The 15,813-nt window shown below is 48.1% G+C and overlaps 2 protein-coding genes across 2 annotated transcripts in view; one reads left to right on the plus strand and one right to left on the minus strand.

Moving 5' to 3' along the window:
* Positions 1–603, plus strand: part of zdhhc12b (zinc finger DHHC-type palmitoyltransferase 12b) — a 3,147-nt gene extending 2,544 nt beyond the window's left edge. The window contains exons 4-5 of the mRNA XM_037691911.1: positions 52–218; positions 288–603. Of these exons, the coding sequence (XP_037547839.1) occupies positions 52–218; positions 288–603 (483 nt within the window). The remainder of the gene's footprint in view (positions 1–51; positions 219–287) is intronic.
* Positions 604–3,301: 2,698 nt separating this feature from the next.
* pkn3 (protein kinase N3) overlaps positions 3,302–15,813 on the minus strand; it is a 25,931-nt gene continuing 13,419 nt past the window's right edge. The window contains exons 11-21 of the mRNA XM_037692164.1: positions 10,201–10,291; positions 10,042–10,103; positions 9,836–9,902; positions 9,669–9,760; positions 9,244–9,420; positions 9,107–9,169; positions 8,951–9,027; positions 4,080–4,222; positions 3,890–3,997; positions 3,733–3,813; positions 3,302–3,562 (exon numbers count right to left, since the gene is read on the minus strand). Coding sequence (XP_037548092.1) covers positions 3,362–3,562; positions 3,733–3,813; positions 3,890–3,997; positions 4,080–4,222; positions 8,951–9,027; positions 9,107–9,169; positions 9,244–9,420; positions 9,669–9,760; positions 9,836–9,902; positions 10,042–10,103; positions 10,201–10,291 — 1,162 coding nt within the window. The 3' untranslated portion in view covers positions 3,302–3,361. The remainder of the gene's footprint in view (positions 3,563–3,732; positions 3,814–3,889; positions 3,998–4,079; positions 4,223–8,950; positions 9,028–9,106; positions 9,170–9,243; positions 9,421–9,668; positions 9,761–9,835; positions 9,903–10,041; positions 10,104–10,200; positions 10,292–15,813) is intronic.

Raw genomic sequence — 15,813 nt, forward strand, 5'->3', positions numbered from 1 at the left:
CAGCAGCCGATCGGATCGCAGCTCTGACGTGTCATGTTTGTGTCTGAGCAGCAGCCAATGAGATCGAAGCACTGTCAGACGTGTCATCACTGTGTCCGCCGGTACGACCATCACTGTCCGTGGATCGAGAACTGCGTCGGAGAGAAGAACCACCGCTGGTTCGTTCTGTACCTGGCAGTCCAGCTGCTGGTTCTGCTGTGGGGTCTGCACATCGCCTGGTGAGTATGGGCCTGTTGGGTCAGGGGTCAGGGCTCGGATCAGGGCTCACAGATGTTCTGCTCCCTCAGGACGGGCTTCGGTTTGGCCCCCGGCTTGTCTCTGTGGCTGTGGTCCAACGGGGTTCTGCTGACGGTCTTGGTGCTGCTGGTTCTGCTGGCCCTCATCGTTCTGCTCCTCCTCGGGTCCCACCTGTATCTGATCTCCCTGAACACCACCACCTGGGAGTTCATGTCCCGCCACCGCATCTCCTACCTCAAACACTGCGGCGTCGACGAGAACCCGTTCGACCGTGGGACCCTGCACAACCTGTGGGGGTTCTTCTGCGTGTGGGGCACCATGGTCTGGGAGCAGGTCTACTTCAGGGAGGCTAGCGACCCAGTTTAGGGTTTTATTTGGGTCCTGAGGGATCAGGTTCTAGGATCTGCTCTTCCAGGGAACCAGCCGTTCATCCTTCAACTTTACTTTACTCCTGGGACAGGAAGCTGGTCCAGTTCCTCAGCAGACTGGGTCTTCTCCGAGTCAGAACCTAGTCCTGAACCAAAACTGATAACACGATGAAAACCTCCTGGATCAGACTCTGGAACCCTGAACAGAACCGAGCAGAGAACATGAAGTGAGTCCTCTGATCATCTAATAACTGGACCCGGTCGGACAAGTTCTGTAAACTGTAAAAACCAGCACGGCACCAGGATCCGGTAATGGACCCGTGAACATCATGTGTTGGAACCACCATTTTCATTCTGATGGCAGCAACATGGTGGATTAGTGGTCAGCGCCGCCTCACAGCAAGAAGGTCCCGGGTTCAATCCCCAGTCTGGAACTGGGTTCTTTCTGTGTGGAGTTTACATGTTCTCCCAAAGTCCAAAACCGGCAGGTTAAGCTGCCTTCAGGTTCAGGACTTGGAACCAAGATCTGGTATCAGAACAAGATTTACGGTCAGAGGTCTGGACCAGAACCAGCTGGAGGAACGTTCAGTAACTAATGAGGTTGATTATCAGCAGGAGACCTTTAGAAATGAAGATGGGCAGAGGTTCAGAGTTCTTTATTGTCATTCACATCACATGTGGTACACGAGGTGGGATGAAACCGTGTACACAGGGTCCCAGTTCCATCCAACAAGCAAAAAGAAACGGTATAAAGGATCCAAGATATTCACCAAAGCCCTGTTCACATGGGATTAGTTTTACCTAGGGACCACATGTAATAATTACAGAGATTGTCTGTTAATCCCGTGTGAATCTGCCATGTCAGTAATGTGTAAAGTAACAATTCCCCCGCACGTTACCTGCTATATTTAGCTGAACTCCGAGGTCCTGTGACCAGACTGGTCCAATGTGAACGGGCGTCTCTGTGCAGGATCGGATACGTAACGAGGCGTTTTGTTTTTGTTTAAGCAAAATCATTTGTAAAAATATAGAACAAGACTATTTTAAATGAACGCGCCGCTCGAGTCAGCTTTTATTCATCGTTTTTTATTGTTTTTTACTTTTTCGCTTCGGCTTTTATGAGCTGCTACTTCCTTCATCGCAGATGGCGGGAGGTGCGGAACGCGTGCGTGCAGCTGACCCATCCATCCATACCAGCTTCTTCCTTTTCGGGTAGTGGGATCACTGGTGCCATGTCCAGCCATCACTGCGAGAGGCGGGGGACACCTGGACACGTCTCCAGTCCATTTCAAGCGGCGGGTCGGTGTCACCGGCCGCTCAGGGCCAGTGACACCGACCATCTGAGCTTAACGTGGCTTTTTTTTTACCTCTTAATCCGGCCGGTCGGACCTGCCTCCTCCACAAGTAGATGAACACCATTTCTTATTGTGCATGCTTCAGTTTTCTTTGTGCCGATTGGTAAAACCACGTCAAAGCCTGAGACCGCCCTGGACCGCACATTAAACGTGATGTGGAGCGGCCCGGTCGTGACAACGCAGCGTGCTAACATCGGGTCCAGAACACGTTTGTAAAGCTCAGTCTCAGACTCTGGTCATCCCGTGCGAATGCGCCACATGAAAAGCAGACTGACACTGGTGCGTATCGGGCTTTAGAGATACGTGAAACGTTTTCTTTCAGCTGCGCCCCACTTCAGGGTTGAACCGAGTCACACGGAGACTTGTGATTATTTTAACATCTTCCTGACAGAACCACAGACACCGAGCTACCGCGGCCCTCTGTGGAGCAGAGCTGCTGTCTGGGGCACCCGGGGAGCAGATGCTGGGGGTTAAGGGTCTTGCTCAAGGGTCCAGAACGGGGCAAATGAGGGTGGAGGCAGGTGTGGCTGCTTCACCTACCCCACCCACATTTTGATGTTGTCGGCACCGGGAGTTGAACCAACGATCTTATCACAGGCCCATCTTCTCTAACCTCTGTGCCATTAAACAGCAGCCCGCACATGAGTCTGTAGTGAGCAGAAGGGTATGACTACAGCAGCACAAAGGCAAGAGATCAGCAGCATGGATAATCAGCAGCATGGATAATCAGCAGGTAATCAGGTTGATCAGTCTGAGAAAACAGTCTGAAGCAGTGGAACAATTTCAAAATAAAGGTCCTCAGTGTAAGCTTCAAAATAAACTAAATTATTTTGACTGAAAGTTCTTTAGTTTGAACATTCGATGTGTTCAAGTAAGTTTCCATCAAATCTGTGATGTTCTTCATGAAAGATGATCGTCCAGAGGACTGGAGACATGTCCAGGTGTCCCTGGCGTGAGCTCGGTTCTGATCCGTGCACGTCGACGCAGTTCATTTATGAAAATAAAGGTTTGTAATCTGATCGCGATGGTTTGAACGCACGTTCGATGGTCTGAAGAGAACCTGGAAGTGGACTCGGACCAGAACCAACTGATGAGACGTAAAGATTCAACGACCGTTGGGAAGCAGACAACTCGTTTATGTTTGTAGTTTTTCTCTGAGTGTTTACAAGTAAACAGGAAGTTGATCAGAGCCAGCTGGCTCTGGGTTTCCTGTAGAACCCTGACCCGGTTTGTTGAGGTGTTTGTGTTTAGCTCCTGCGTCCTGCTGTGGGTTTTTTTACCTCAGAGTGAAGACAATAAACGGATCTGTTCCAGCATTTATTTGTTTGTTTGTTTGTTTGTTTACAGGACGGTAGAACAGGTTCAGATATGTACAGGTCGGTTCTGAGCTTCAGGTTCTGCTCAGCTGAGCAGAGACAAGTCAAAGTTGCTGAAGAGTTCCTGCTGCTCGGTGGTGAGGACGCAGGGCGTCCGCGGGGGGGTCAGCACCGGTTGCAGGCTGGTGAACTCCTCGTCGAAGTTGCTGACGTCCTGCGGGGTTCTGATCACCGGCTGAAAGGGGGGCTTCACCTTCTTGGCCAGCAGAGCGTCCCAGTCCATCCCCTGAGCCACCGCACAGAAATGCAAAGAGCAGGAATTGATTTTTAATGTCACTAAATGAGAATCAGTCCAGTTGCTTCCATCAGACCCAGGATGTCCTCCACAGTACAGTTCTGTTGGGTCCATTAATAAATAAAGTCTGAACCAAATCGGATCAGGAAACTTGATCTGACCTGAAAGTATCGGTGCTGCTTGATGGCCGAGGCATCCTCCTCTCCGGAGCCCAGCCTTCGGTCCGGATCTTTCTGCAGCAGCTGTAACACAGAACCTTTGTGTTTAAGAGTCGCGGTGAAGACAACCTGTGAAGACGTCACCTGTGTCCAAACGCACCTGTTGAATTAAAGAGGCCGCCTCCGGAGAGAGGAAACGAGGGCGACGCACGTCATCGTTCACGATGCTGTCAAACACTTCCTCCTCATCGTCCCCAGGGAACGGAGACTGGACACACGAGAAGTTTCATTACAACCTTAGTGTCAGCTAAGAGTCCAGGTGGTTCTGACTCCGTTCACTTCATACGGACCTCCCCCACCAGCATCTCATAGACCAGGACCCCCAGCCCCCACCAGTCCACACTGCGGGTGTAGCTGTTGTCTGTCAGCACCTCCGGAGCCAGAAACTCTGGTGTTCCACAGAAGGTGGTGGTCCGATCCCCGTGACCCATTCCTGAACACAAATACTGAAATATTAGTACACAGTCGTTTTGTATCAGAGTGTAACCCGGTGAGTTTTAGGACCCTGATATTCCTGTGGTCCCCCTGGTGTCAGACATGCACAGTTTACTTGAACAGATCTCTAACGATGACTTTAAATTTATTAAGCTTTAATGAGAAGAAGACCGAAGTCATGTTGTTCCTCCTAATGGCCCGATCAAGAACCACGTTATCGACCTCCGAGAAACAAAGTCACTAATCTGGGAGTGATGATGGGCCCTTCCATGAAACAACAGTCATGATTGTTAAATCCCGTGTTGTTTCGGCTGAGGCGACTCTAAACTGAAGCCCATACTGTCCAGAGATAACCTTGAGACAGTAAACCATGCGTTCATAACATCCAGGCTCCATTACTGCAATGTGCTTCTGTTTGGTATCAGATCTCCACTGCACGACTACCACTGGTCCAAAATACTGCTGCTCGATTTCTAACTGGTACAGGCAAATGAGCACATTTCTCCAGTTTTGGCCTCCCTGCACTGGCTCCCAGTTCACTTTCTAATTCAGTTCAAAATCCTTCTGTATGTTTTTAAATATCTGAACAGTTCTGCCCCCACTTATCTGCTGCAGCCATATGTGCCACAGCGCTCTCCAAGGTCAGGAACCCAGCTCAGAGGTGACAGGGCTGTGGCAGGTCCAAGACTGTGGAATGAGTTGCCACCACATGTCAGGCAGGCTCCTCACTCACTGTTTTTAAGTCTCACTTAAAAACCCACTTTTATTCCCTGGCTTTTGACACAGTGATTTGTTTTTAATTAATTTTAATCTCATTAGAATGATTTGTTCAATTATCTTTGTTGAGATCTAGTATAGAGCTGTATGAACGGGTAAATGAGGACACAGATTGTTGTGTGAAGCACTTTGAGTATCTCAATAAGATAGAAAGGCGCTATATAAGTACAATCCATTTACCATTCATCCTCTTCCCTATTTAAAAAGTGTCCCTTCAAGTCTGTATTTATCATTATTGTTCTCTTTCGTTTATTTATCATACACAGTCATCTGATTTAAAATTGTGAGCCAGGCTCCTCTGTTTTCTGCTACAGACTCTAAACTTCACTAATGGATCTGTTGTGTTCCAGTATACAGACATTTGCCCCACAGAGGGAAGTAAAGACACCAAAGTATTTGTAGTAATACTAAATGGTATCTCCACTACTTATCCAGACTGGGAATTTGATACCATCCTAGGCCATGTCCTGACATTACTACAGCCACCACCACCCGATTAGCAAACCACTAAGACTGAGTAAAAATGAGTGCACTTTGAACATCATTCAATTCAGTTCAATTCAAAACTACTTTATTAATCCCAAAGCAGATCAGGCTGGATTGTGTTAAATGCACTGGAGAAATCAAAGAACACGACTCTCACAGTGCTGTCTGCCTTTTCTAGATGACAGTGAGTTTGCTGAAGCAGGTGTATGATGGCATCTTCAACTCCAAGTCCACGCTGATAAGCAAACTGCAGTGGGTCCTGATATGTGCTTGCTTGTCTAGTCAGGCGGGTCAGCAGAAGTCTCTCTAGGACCTTCATGATGTGGGATGTCAGGGCAACAGGTCTATAGTCATTGAGGACTGATGGGTGAGGTTTCTTTGGTACTGGAACAAGACAGGAGGTTCTCCACAACACTGGAACCTTCTCCTGGGTCAGGCTAAGGTTGAAGAGGTGCTGCAGAACCCACAGAGCTGCTCTGCACAGACCTTCAGGACTCTGGAACTGACACCATCTGGACCTGCAGCCTTATTCCATTCAGTTCAGTCTTCAGTCTCTCCAGCTGCTTCCTCACCTGACTTTTCGAGTCGCAGAGGGGGAGGCAAAGGAGGTATCAGATCTGATTTGGTTGAAGACCAACATGTAGAAGAAGGGTCCATGACTGAGGCGGTAGATACAGTATTTGAGGTGTGACAGGACAGTCTTGAGTCAATGGAGGGTGGTATGTCTGTTTGGCTGTGGGCAAGAGAGGAGGATGCTGAGCTTGTTCCTGAACTGAACCTATTGAAGAATGTGTTCAGTTCATTGGCTCTGTCCAGGCTTCCATCCTTCTGATCCTCCTTCTGCTTGAAGCCTGTGATCTGTTTCATCCCTGACCACACCTCTCTGATATTGTTCTGTTGGAGCTTGCTCTCCAGCTTTTTCTTGTACACCTCCTTGCTGTTTCTGATCTTGACTGTTAGTTGCTTCTGTGTTCTCTTCAATAATTCCCTGTCTCCCTCCCTGAAGACTCTTTTTTTTCCTGGTTTAGCAGTTCCTTCAGGTCAGTGGTGATCCAGGGTTTGTTATTTGGGGAAGCATCTCTGTTCTGGTGGGGATGGTGTTGTTTACACAGAAGTTTATATAGTCAGTCACACACTCAGTCATGGCATTGATTTCCTCTCCATGTGGCTGGCACAGTGCATCCCAGTCTGTAGGCTCAAAACAACCCCGCAGGGCTTCTTCAGCTTTGGTTGACCATTTTCTCACTGTTCTCTTTATTGCAGGTTGCCTCTGAACAAGGGGTTTATATTTTGAGCAGAGAAACACAAGACTGTGATCTGATTTGCCAAGAGGGGTTCTTGCTTTAGCGATGTATGAATCCTTGACATGTGCATAAAACAAGTCCAGCGTTTTGTTTTCTCTGGTAGAGCTGCTGACAAACTGTTGGAATGTCGGAAGTGTAGCAGAGAGTGAGACATGATTAAAATCCCCAGATGTTGCAACAAACGCACTAGGGTGTTGTGTCTGTAGCTTAGCAACTTCGGAGCTGATGACATCACACGCAGTCTCTGCAACAGCATTGGGTGGAATGTAAACAGTTGCCAAAATAACACTGGTGAACTCTCTTGGCAAATAATATGGATGACAACTTACAACAGTTAGTGATAGTGTACCTAGTGTACTTGTTTAGCAACGTGGTGACCAATGGTGTCAGAAGCATTTGTAATGTGAGGGGACACAGTGGTGGGGGGGTGTGGGGGTCCTCCCACAGAAATTTTTGAAAAAGTAGATGCCATTTCCTGCATTCTGGTGTATTTTAACAGGTTGTTAAACATCTAGGTTTTACCTACACAAGTAACACTTGATTCAATAAGCTCTCAACCTTGAGCTCTCTAAGGGACTTTAAACATCTGCTAAGTTCATTTGCAAAAATCAATGCAGACATGTTCCTGTTTTTAGTATTTTATATATCTTTATAGTGTAGCTGTTTGTTTTTATATCATTTCTTTCATTTACTTTTTATTTTTGAGTCTTGACTTTTTTTTTTTTTTCAGTTTTTATATTTTGAGTTCCTGAGGCTCAATGGGATTAACCTGTATAAATAAATGCTGAATTAACAAGTTAATTTTACATGCTTTTTATGATTGTCTACTGTTGTCATCTGTGTTCTTTGTTTAAAACAGGTCTCTCTTGTAAATTCTTGAGGATCGATGACACTAACCTGTAGAAATAAAGGTTGAATTGAAATAACTATTTTAGAGTTAATGGCACAACAAGAAGTAGCCTGACCAACAGCTCTCCTTGTGTGAAAAGACATTTGTAAGGTCAAGAGACAAACATGTAGCATTAACACAGTATGAACAATATTCAGGAATTGTTTCTATAAGAACATTATCAAATATTTCACGTAAATGGTAAGATAGCTCCGCCCACGAGGAAATGTAACACAGTGTGAGCTAACCTCAGACAAACAAACAAAGATAGCTGTAATGGAGGTAGTGAAGCTCACTGTGTTTAGTGAGACGGCTGCAGAGTTTTCACCAGAGTGTTTCTGTCTTATCCAACAAAGTTCAGTCAGGCCCTCTGGACAGTTTCTACCTCCAGAAACCGTCCAGAGGACCTGACTGAACTTTGTTGGATTTTTCTACCTGGATTATTGAGTATGATGTGTCTGTTTTACCTGCTCCATTACAAACAAAAATTAATTTGCTTTTCTCTTTTTCATTATCTCTCGCTCCATCCTACAAGTTTTAAGACCCAAACTGGAGAAACATACAGACATGCACGCTCCACGTGCGAACATATAACCCTCTCGCGCCAGTCCACCGGGGCGGGTGCGCAATCTGTGTGTCTCTGCTCTGCTCAGTCTGCTGACAGACAGCCTCAGAGAGAGGAGGGGCGGGGCCTGAGACCTGAGTGAGCCCGGAGCAAGAGCGTCTTGTTTATTTAAAATAATCAAGCACGACCCGAACCGAGCCTTTAGTCCAGTCCCAGGTACTGAGCAGAACCAGGCCACCGGGAAAAGTCCCAGCACTCCCGATGGAGAGTCCGCCCCTGTCCGGGGCTATTGACAAAACATCCGGGGCTTTAGGCCCGGAAGCCCTGGTCTAACAACGTGCCTGGGAAGCATCTTGGCTAGGTGTTTTGAAACCCTTGGAGCTGGAACTGGATTTCTCCCTGACAAGGGAGATGGCGAGCCGCCCTTGAGAACCCTTGAACCAAGCTGGACCAGCCTTTTCGGCCTGTGGAGAACAGGTTGTTCTCCCACCAGCAGCTGTGTGGAAGTGCCGTGCCATACCCCTCTATAGACTGACTGATCTGGAGCACCTTGGATTGACATAATGACTAAATCCGGCAGGACTAAAACTATATAACTTCCTGGGAATCACCATAGCAACCAGAAAAAGAAGCAGAAGGTTAAAAACTTTTCTATGAAGTAAGGAGTTTGGCTTCTTTGAACAAAAACAAAACATAAAAGTTTACCTTCTTTGCACAAACCAAAATCTGCAATTCTGATGTATCCGTCAGCATCCATGATCAGATTATCCAGCTTCAGATCTCTGACAGATGGTAAAACAGGAGAAGTGAAGCAGCAGTACTCTTCAGAACTGGACTAAAGGCAGCTTAAAATTGTCTCACCTGTAGATGATTTGGTTCTCATGGAGGAACTCCAGGCCGAGCAGCACACACGATGAGTAAAACCTTCAAACACAGAAGATGAGAAGGTCAGATGGGGACATCCAGTTTGCACCTGGTGGTGCTCTGGTGTTCTGTACCGGGCCTGTTTCTCAGTGAAGATGCTGGTATGGATGTGCTTCATCAGGTCTCCTCCTGGAGAGTAGACCATCACGAAGCACACGTGGTCTTCTGTCTGGAAGCTGCCATGGAGGTTCACCAGGAACGGGTGGCGGGCTGCATTGATCACTTCAAAGATCCGCTTCTCACACATGAGGCTGCACACAAACACCAGCAGAACCTTTAAACAAGGTTCTCCAGAACCAGAAGATTCTGCTTTTGAACTCAACGTTTGTGTTGTTTTGAACAGACAGAGCAGCTGAAGGAACGGCTGAAGAAGCGATGGGACTATATCTCATGTTCACAGTTATTCTGTAGGTTTAAGAAACTGACCTGATCCGGTTGATCGATCATTATAACCTTGGATCAGAGCCGTTTGATGTCACCTGCTGATGGAAGGGCTCACCTGTCCACTTCTTCTCGGGTCACCACGTCACCTTTCTTCAGAGCCTTGATGGCGAACAGTTTCCCCGACTTCTTGTATTCAGCCAGCAGAACCTTGGGTCAGATTCAAAAGAGACGACATGACTCATGGATCAGGTTCTCACAAATAAGTTATGTTCCAGCTGGTACCTTCCCAAAGTGGCCTCGGCCCAGAACTGACAGGCACTGAAAGTCCTCCATCTTCAGGTTTTCCGTCCTGCCGGAGAACAAATGTTAACTTTCATCTGAGCGGAACGTTCTAATCAAAGAGAACCCAACAGCTTCTCTGAGTGAATGTGTAAACATTCACATCATCTGACTGAAACCAGGACGACGGCGGATTGGTCAGAACTTACTGTGGACGAGGTTGGACAGACGGTTGTCTCCCGGGTTTAAAACTTCGGTTCTGATCAGGAGACTTTGAGAAAAACAGAGAAACATCAGGAAGTATTTGTTAGAACCTTCACTTGGAGAACCACCCTGTCAGCAGGTTGCGGACATGAATCTTGTTTTACCAACACAGAGTCTTTAAAGTCCCTCCTTGAGTGACGTGGCGATCTGACTGAAGGTTCCTCTGGAAAGTTCAACCTCAGAACTGGAGAGTCTCTGAGAAACAAAACCAGATCATCAGAACATTTTTTTCAGTGGGTCAGCTGCTTCACCGTTAGTGAGGATTACCGGTATTTATCATTAAACAACAAGTTGGGGGAGGAACAAGATGGCAACCAAGGAGTAGAGTCGTATTAGCTTGGGCTCCCACCAGTACTGCCTGAAAAGAGCCTTTTGAGAAGATTTTCTCGCTACTTTTATGTTAAATGCTCCAATATTCAACATTCTTGTGTGACTGACTCGACAAAGCTGAAGGTATGGTGACAAAATTGAAGAAATATAAGTATACAGGATCTGTGGCCGCTGAGCCCGACACCGCCTTGGGCTACAGTACTTCTAAAGCTGGGGACTCGGCTCCTCCCCCACCAGGTCCTTGAGAGACAGAGGTGTTGGCCCTGAAGGTGGACATTCTGGCTTCAATAAAAGCAGAAATTTTAATTAAATCAGAACTGAAAGCTGCCCTCAGAGGACCTCTCCTTTATTAAGAGTGAACTTCAAGCAGTGAGAGCAGAGAAGGCTAGCGGCACCACGGCACTCCGAGCCGAATTGGACCAGGTTAAATTGAGTGTTAAACTTGTTGAAGACGGGCTTTCTACCTGGTCGGAAGAGGTTGAGGCTCTGCACAGCACCGTGAGGGAACTGAAAGATGAGATAAATGGTCTGGAAAAGAAATGTGAAGACGTGGAGGGACATATAAGGTGCAATGTGAAGGTCATAGGAGTCCCTGCGACACCGGAGTCGAGTTCCACCATAGCAGTCGCTAAACTGCTCACAAAGTCACTGCAGCTGGACAAGGCACTGCTGATTGACAGCTTGCACTAAACGCCAGGTGGGAAGAAGTCAGGTGATAAGCAGAGAGTTATTGTAGCTAAACTGCACTACTACCAAAACTGTGTGGGTGGAAATATTACTGTGTGCGCGCAGTCATGGCCCACTCTGCTTCAAGGATTCACCGATCATCATTACTGCAGATTATGCACAGAGCATGGCCAGGGCTCGGGCGGCGTTCACAGAGGTGAGGCGGCTTCTTTGTGGCCTGCGAGATGTTCGCTAGGGGCTACTTTTTCCTGCATGGCTTTGTATCACTCACGGTGGGGTGGACAAGGAGTTTGTGGACTCTGATAAAGCCATGGTTTATGTCAAAAAGAGTATCATCTCAGCAATGGGTAGTGAGGACGGGAAAAGACTGTAGGGCTGGCTTCCCTTAATCAGCATTCTTTTCAAGTTAGATTGGCCTACACCAATTGCTTATTTGTTCCGCTTTATATTTTGTTATATTTTTCAATGTCATGCCTTGTTCCAGGGAAACATTTTTATTTTCAGGTTTATGTTTGACTAAATATTTGGCTGTTTGGACTTTTGATGGGGTTATGTCCTACATTTCACTTATATTGGAAGATGACTGTATGGGCATCAGCATTTTGAATTGAGAAATTCACCGTGTTTGCAGTTTGGAGGATGATGGGACAGAGTCACGTCTGTGTTTTCCGTCTGCTAGCTTGGAACTACATTGCTGCTGTTTTTTTAATCAATGGGGGCTCACATCTGTGTTTAATGCAAACAATGCTGCCGATAATTGTTGACGGGAGTGGGGTGGGGGTAGCGGAGCGGTAAGTTAGTAGCATTTTTGCTAGCGTGTTTGTGTTGCACCCCGCACTACATAAATACAGACAGTTGTTGGGGGGGTGGGTTCAGTAGGTAGGGCATTTGGTTCTGTGAGAACCACCACTTAAAGAAACTGGTCCAGTTCTTACATCTAAAATTGAAATTTTCCTCGAAGTTAACCAAACATCAGGAATGCCACTCTACTGTCTGGGAGGCATTAAAGGCCTACCTGAGGGGTCAAATAATTTTAAAACAGACAACAGATGAGATACTACAATTAGACAAAGAATATAGTCACTCCCCCTCACAGGATCTAATGAATAAAAGTTTGTTGCTTCAAACTGAATTTAATACTTTGTCTGCTCAGCGGTCAGAGTAGTTAATCTCTAAATCTAGACAGGGTTACTATGAACACGGTGAAAAGGCTGGGCGTTTGCTTGCACACCAGTTCTATTTCTTGTGGGCTTGCCCTTTAAGCCACGCCCTAATGGGTACCCCCTCACGCGCAGCGCGCCAACACTGAAAACATAAGTCCACTGTGTGGGCCCCACCCTAGACCGCATAAATAGCCTGCGAGTCCGTGGCTCGGCTCCCCTTTTTCTTCAGCCAGCGAACACTGGGCTTACTAAAAAGCAAAGAATGTCCTCCAGCGAAATGATCCGTCTCTGCCAGGGATGCAGCTCAGGCTACATCTTTTCATTGGACCTGCATATCATTTGTGAAGGCTGCCTCGGGGCTTCCCACGCCCACCAAGCCATGATGTCACAGGCTTCCTGCCCATCCTTCAGACTTCTCCTGGCAGAAGAGAAGCAGCGCCGGATGGGGCTTTTCACCTCCTTTCTAGCAGAACCAGCAGAGACTAACCCACTGGACAAGTTCCTGGACTTCCTTCACGCAAGGCATGACTCAGACATGTCTGCCTCTGAAATGGAGATGGCCAGCAGCCTTAGTCCTTCCTCTCGGATGAGAGAGACAGAGATGGAACTGCTGTCGACGAGAGGGTCCTAAGACCTCCAAATATCCTCAGTCACCCTCCTCCTGGCAATAGGTGCGCTTGCCACGTGCTGCCAGAAATCATCCAGAAAGTGGTGGTGGCATGCGACCTGTCCATTCCCAGTCAGGCAGTGCCGCTGCCCTCCAACCTCTTGGCAGGAAGATTTGCCGCCCAGTAGCCCAGCCACCGGGACCCAGTCTGGCCTCCTTTCCTGGCAGTTTCATTGTTTTTGGCAGATTCCTCCTCGGAACTGCTGAAACTGAAAGCACCCATCTCCACCTACGTGCCCATCACAAAGGTGGAGGGGCTGATGGACCATGGTTTCCTGACCGTTCCACCACTGGAGCCCAGCATGTCATCTGTGTTCTGGGTGAGAGTGGCACGATACGTCGGATGGCATATCATTCCTCCATCCCCAAGTGACTAACTGACCGCAAGGCTCACTGACAGGATCCATCAGTGCACATCGCAGATAGTGGCAGCGATGAACAACGTGGCGATGCTAGCTCATAGCATCTCCCAAAAAGCCAAGCAGCGAACTTCTCTGCTGCAGACTTGAACGAGTTCTACACCATGGCTGACACCATCACAAACATGTGCGCTGCACAGGCAGGCTGCTCTGCCCACATTTTGTCCTGGGCAACAGTGCTGCAGAAGCATATGTGGTTGAGAATCTCTTCGTTCATCCCGACAAGATTAAAAAAAAAAAAAGCTGCTGGAGGGTCCGATTAGTCTGGATGGACTTTTCAGGCCTCAGTTCCAATCTGTTTTGGACCAGCTTCAATCCTCCTCAGATGCCCTGGAACAGGTCAGACGACACGTGACCCGGCCTTGCACGGACCCCCGCTCCCTCCGGACGGCTGGATGCTGGCAGGAACCCAGACACCAGCGCCAGCAGCAGAGATGCTCCACAGACGTAGCTACATCCTGGGGTCCCCTGGCTGCCACTGCACCCAGAGGACAACCTCCAGGATCTCCACAGTGAACCGGTACGGGCAGAGGTCGTCGACTGGCATGTTCCTGGTCCAATCCACTCCAGGAGCCACAGAGACGACAACAAAAGAAATTGTTTCGCGGGGGATGTGTGTGACAGTGTTTGTTAAAGTTTTTAAATAAAACAAACTTTACTCAAAGAGCAGAATCCTCCATTCAGACAGGCAGAACTGCCCTGTCAATCCTCTTTTTCACACATCCTCTACTCCGGGTCGAAAGGTAAATTTTAAACAAGTGTTTAAAATAAACCAATTCTCCATTCATCATGCACAGAAACCATATGAGCTCATGGTGACAGCACGTGCTTCCCATGCGGACATTTTCCCTCTTCCTTCAGCCTCTGCATTTCACCTGACAGTGGAAAAGGGGGCTGGGGATGAGTGCTCGAAGACTCTTGGAGGGAAGATAATCTTTAGGCATTCATCTAAAAGATGCCAAACCCCCTCTAACTTCATGCAGTCCAGCTATGAACCTGTTGTAAGGACGTCTGTCCTGCTCGGGGGCTCTTCTCCTCACCCGTCGGCTCCCACACCTCACCCAACGGTGCAGGAAGGTGAAGAAGATGAGCCTCCTAAGCATCACTCGTTTTACTCACCGGCTCACCCCACACAACCTCCTCATCCATCCACAGACGCGAGTCAGTGTGGGTGCGACAGGCAGTCCTTTCACTGCAAGCCCCCCATGGGTCCACGCAGAACCTTTAATTCTGCAGTTGACAGCAGCAGGGGCCTGTCTTTTTCCACGCAGGGCACAAATCGCTCATGCGCGGCCTCTCTCAGAGCGCAACTCCACGTGGATACATTTGTGTCAGATGACAAAATGGATGTACCAGGGCCACATGCTGCACTTTTCAGGCGCTCCCTTGAGGTTCAGCAGGGTTCTGGAAACCCGGTTAACATCCCCAGAACAGGACCGAGTTTTACAGACAGAGCTGATGGAGATTCTGATGAAAAATGTGATTTCAGAAGTCTCTCCCAAGGAGGAAGAAAACAGATTTTACTCACGGTACTTCCTGGTTCTGAAAAAATCAGGAGGTTCGAGGCCCATCCTAGACCTGTCCTCTTTCAAAAACATATTGTGGAGTGACCGTTTCATATGTTGACAATAAAATGTGTGCTCGAATGCGTCAGGCAGGTGGACTGGTTCACCTCAGTGGATTTGAAAGATGCATATTTTTATATCTCAATAATAAAGTAAAACAGGAAATTCCTGCGCTTCTCCTTCCAGGGAGTTCGGTACCAATACAACCGGCTTCCCTTCGGCTACTCGCTCACCCCGCATACATTCTCGAAGTGTGTGGAAATGGCACTGCAACCGCTGCGCACAGTGGGGATGAGGGTTCTCTTTTACCTGGGCAATCTGCTTCTCCTGACCCAGTCCAGAGAGGAAGCGGAGACCCAGACAAACGCTCTGATGTCGCATTTGTCTCATCTGGGTTTCACGATAAGTTGGGAGAAATGCTCACCGATCCCCTCCCAGCTCATCACTTATCTAGGAGTGGACCTGAACTCAGTCACCATGACAGCCTGCCTGTCACCCCAGAGGAGGGAATCCCTGAAGTCATGCTCCGACAAGTCAGGATCCACAAACCGGTGACTGCACTGACATTCATGATGTTGCTAAGGATGATGTCAGCAGCTCACGTTGTCGTCCCGCTAGCTTACTCCACATGAGGAGGCTTCAGAGATGGTTCAATCGCCAGCATCTCAACCCCTCTCGCCACAAGTTCCAAATAATTACCACTCCCCCATTGGTAGGGATGGACCCGAGTCACTGGGAAAACCCTCAGAACCTTCCGAGAGGGGTTCCCCTGGGCAGAGTGACGTCATTCATTTCAGTGTTCATGGACGCTTCCTTCTCAGGCTGGGGGGGGGTGGGGGGGGGGCGATTGAACCATCTCTGAAGCCTCCTCATGTCCGCCCCCCCC

This window comes from Nematolebias whitei, chromosome 18 (genome assembly GCF_014905685.2).
Source record: "Nematolebias whitei isolate Nwh7 chromosome 18, NemWhi1, whole genome shotgun sequence".
Lineage (NCBI taxonomy): Eukaryota > Metazoa > Chordata > Actinopteri > Cyprinodontiformes > Rivulidae > Nematolebias > Nematolebias whitei.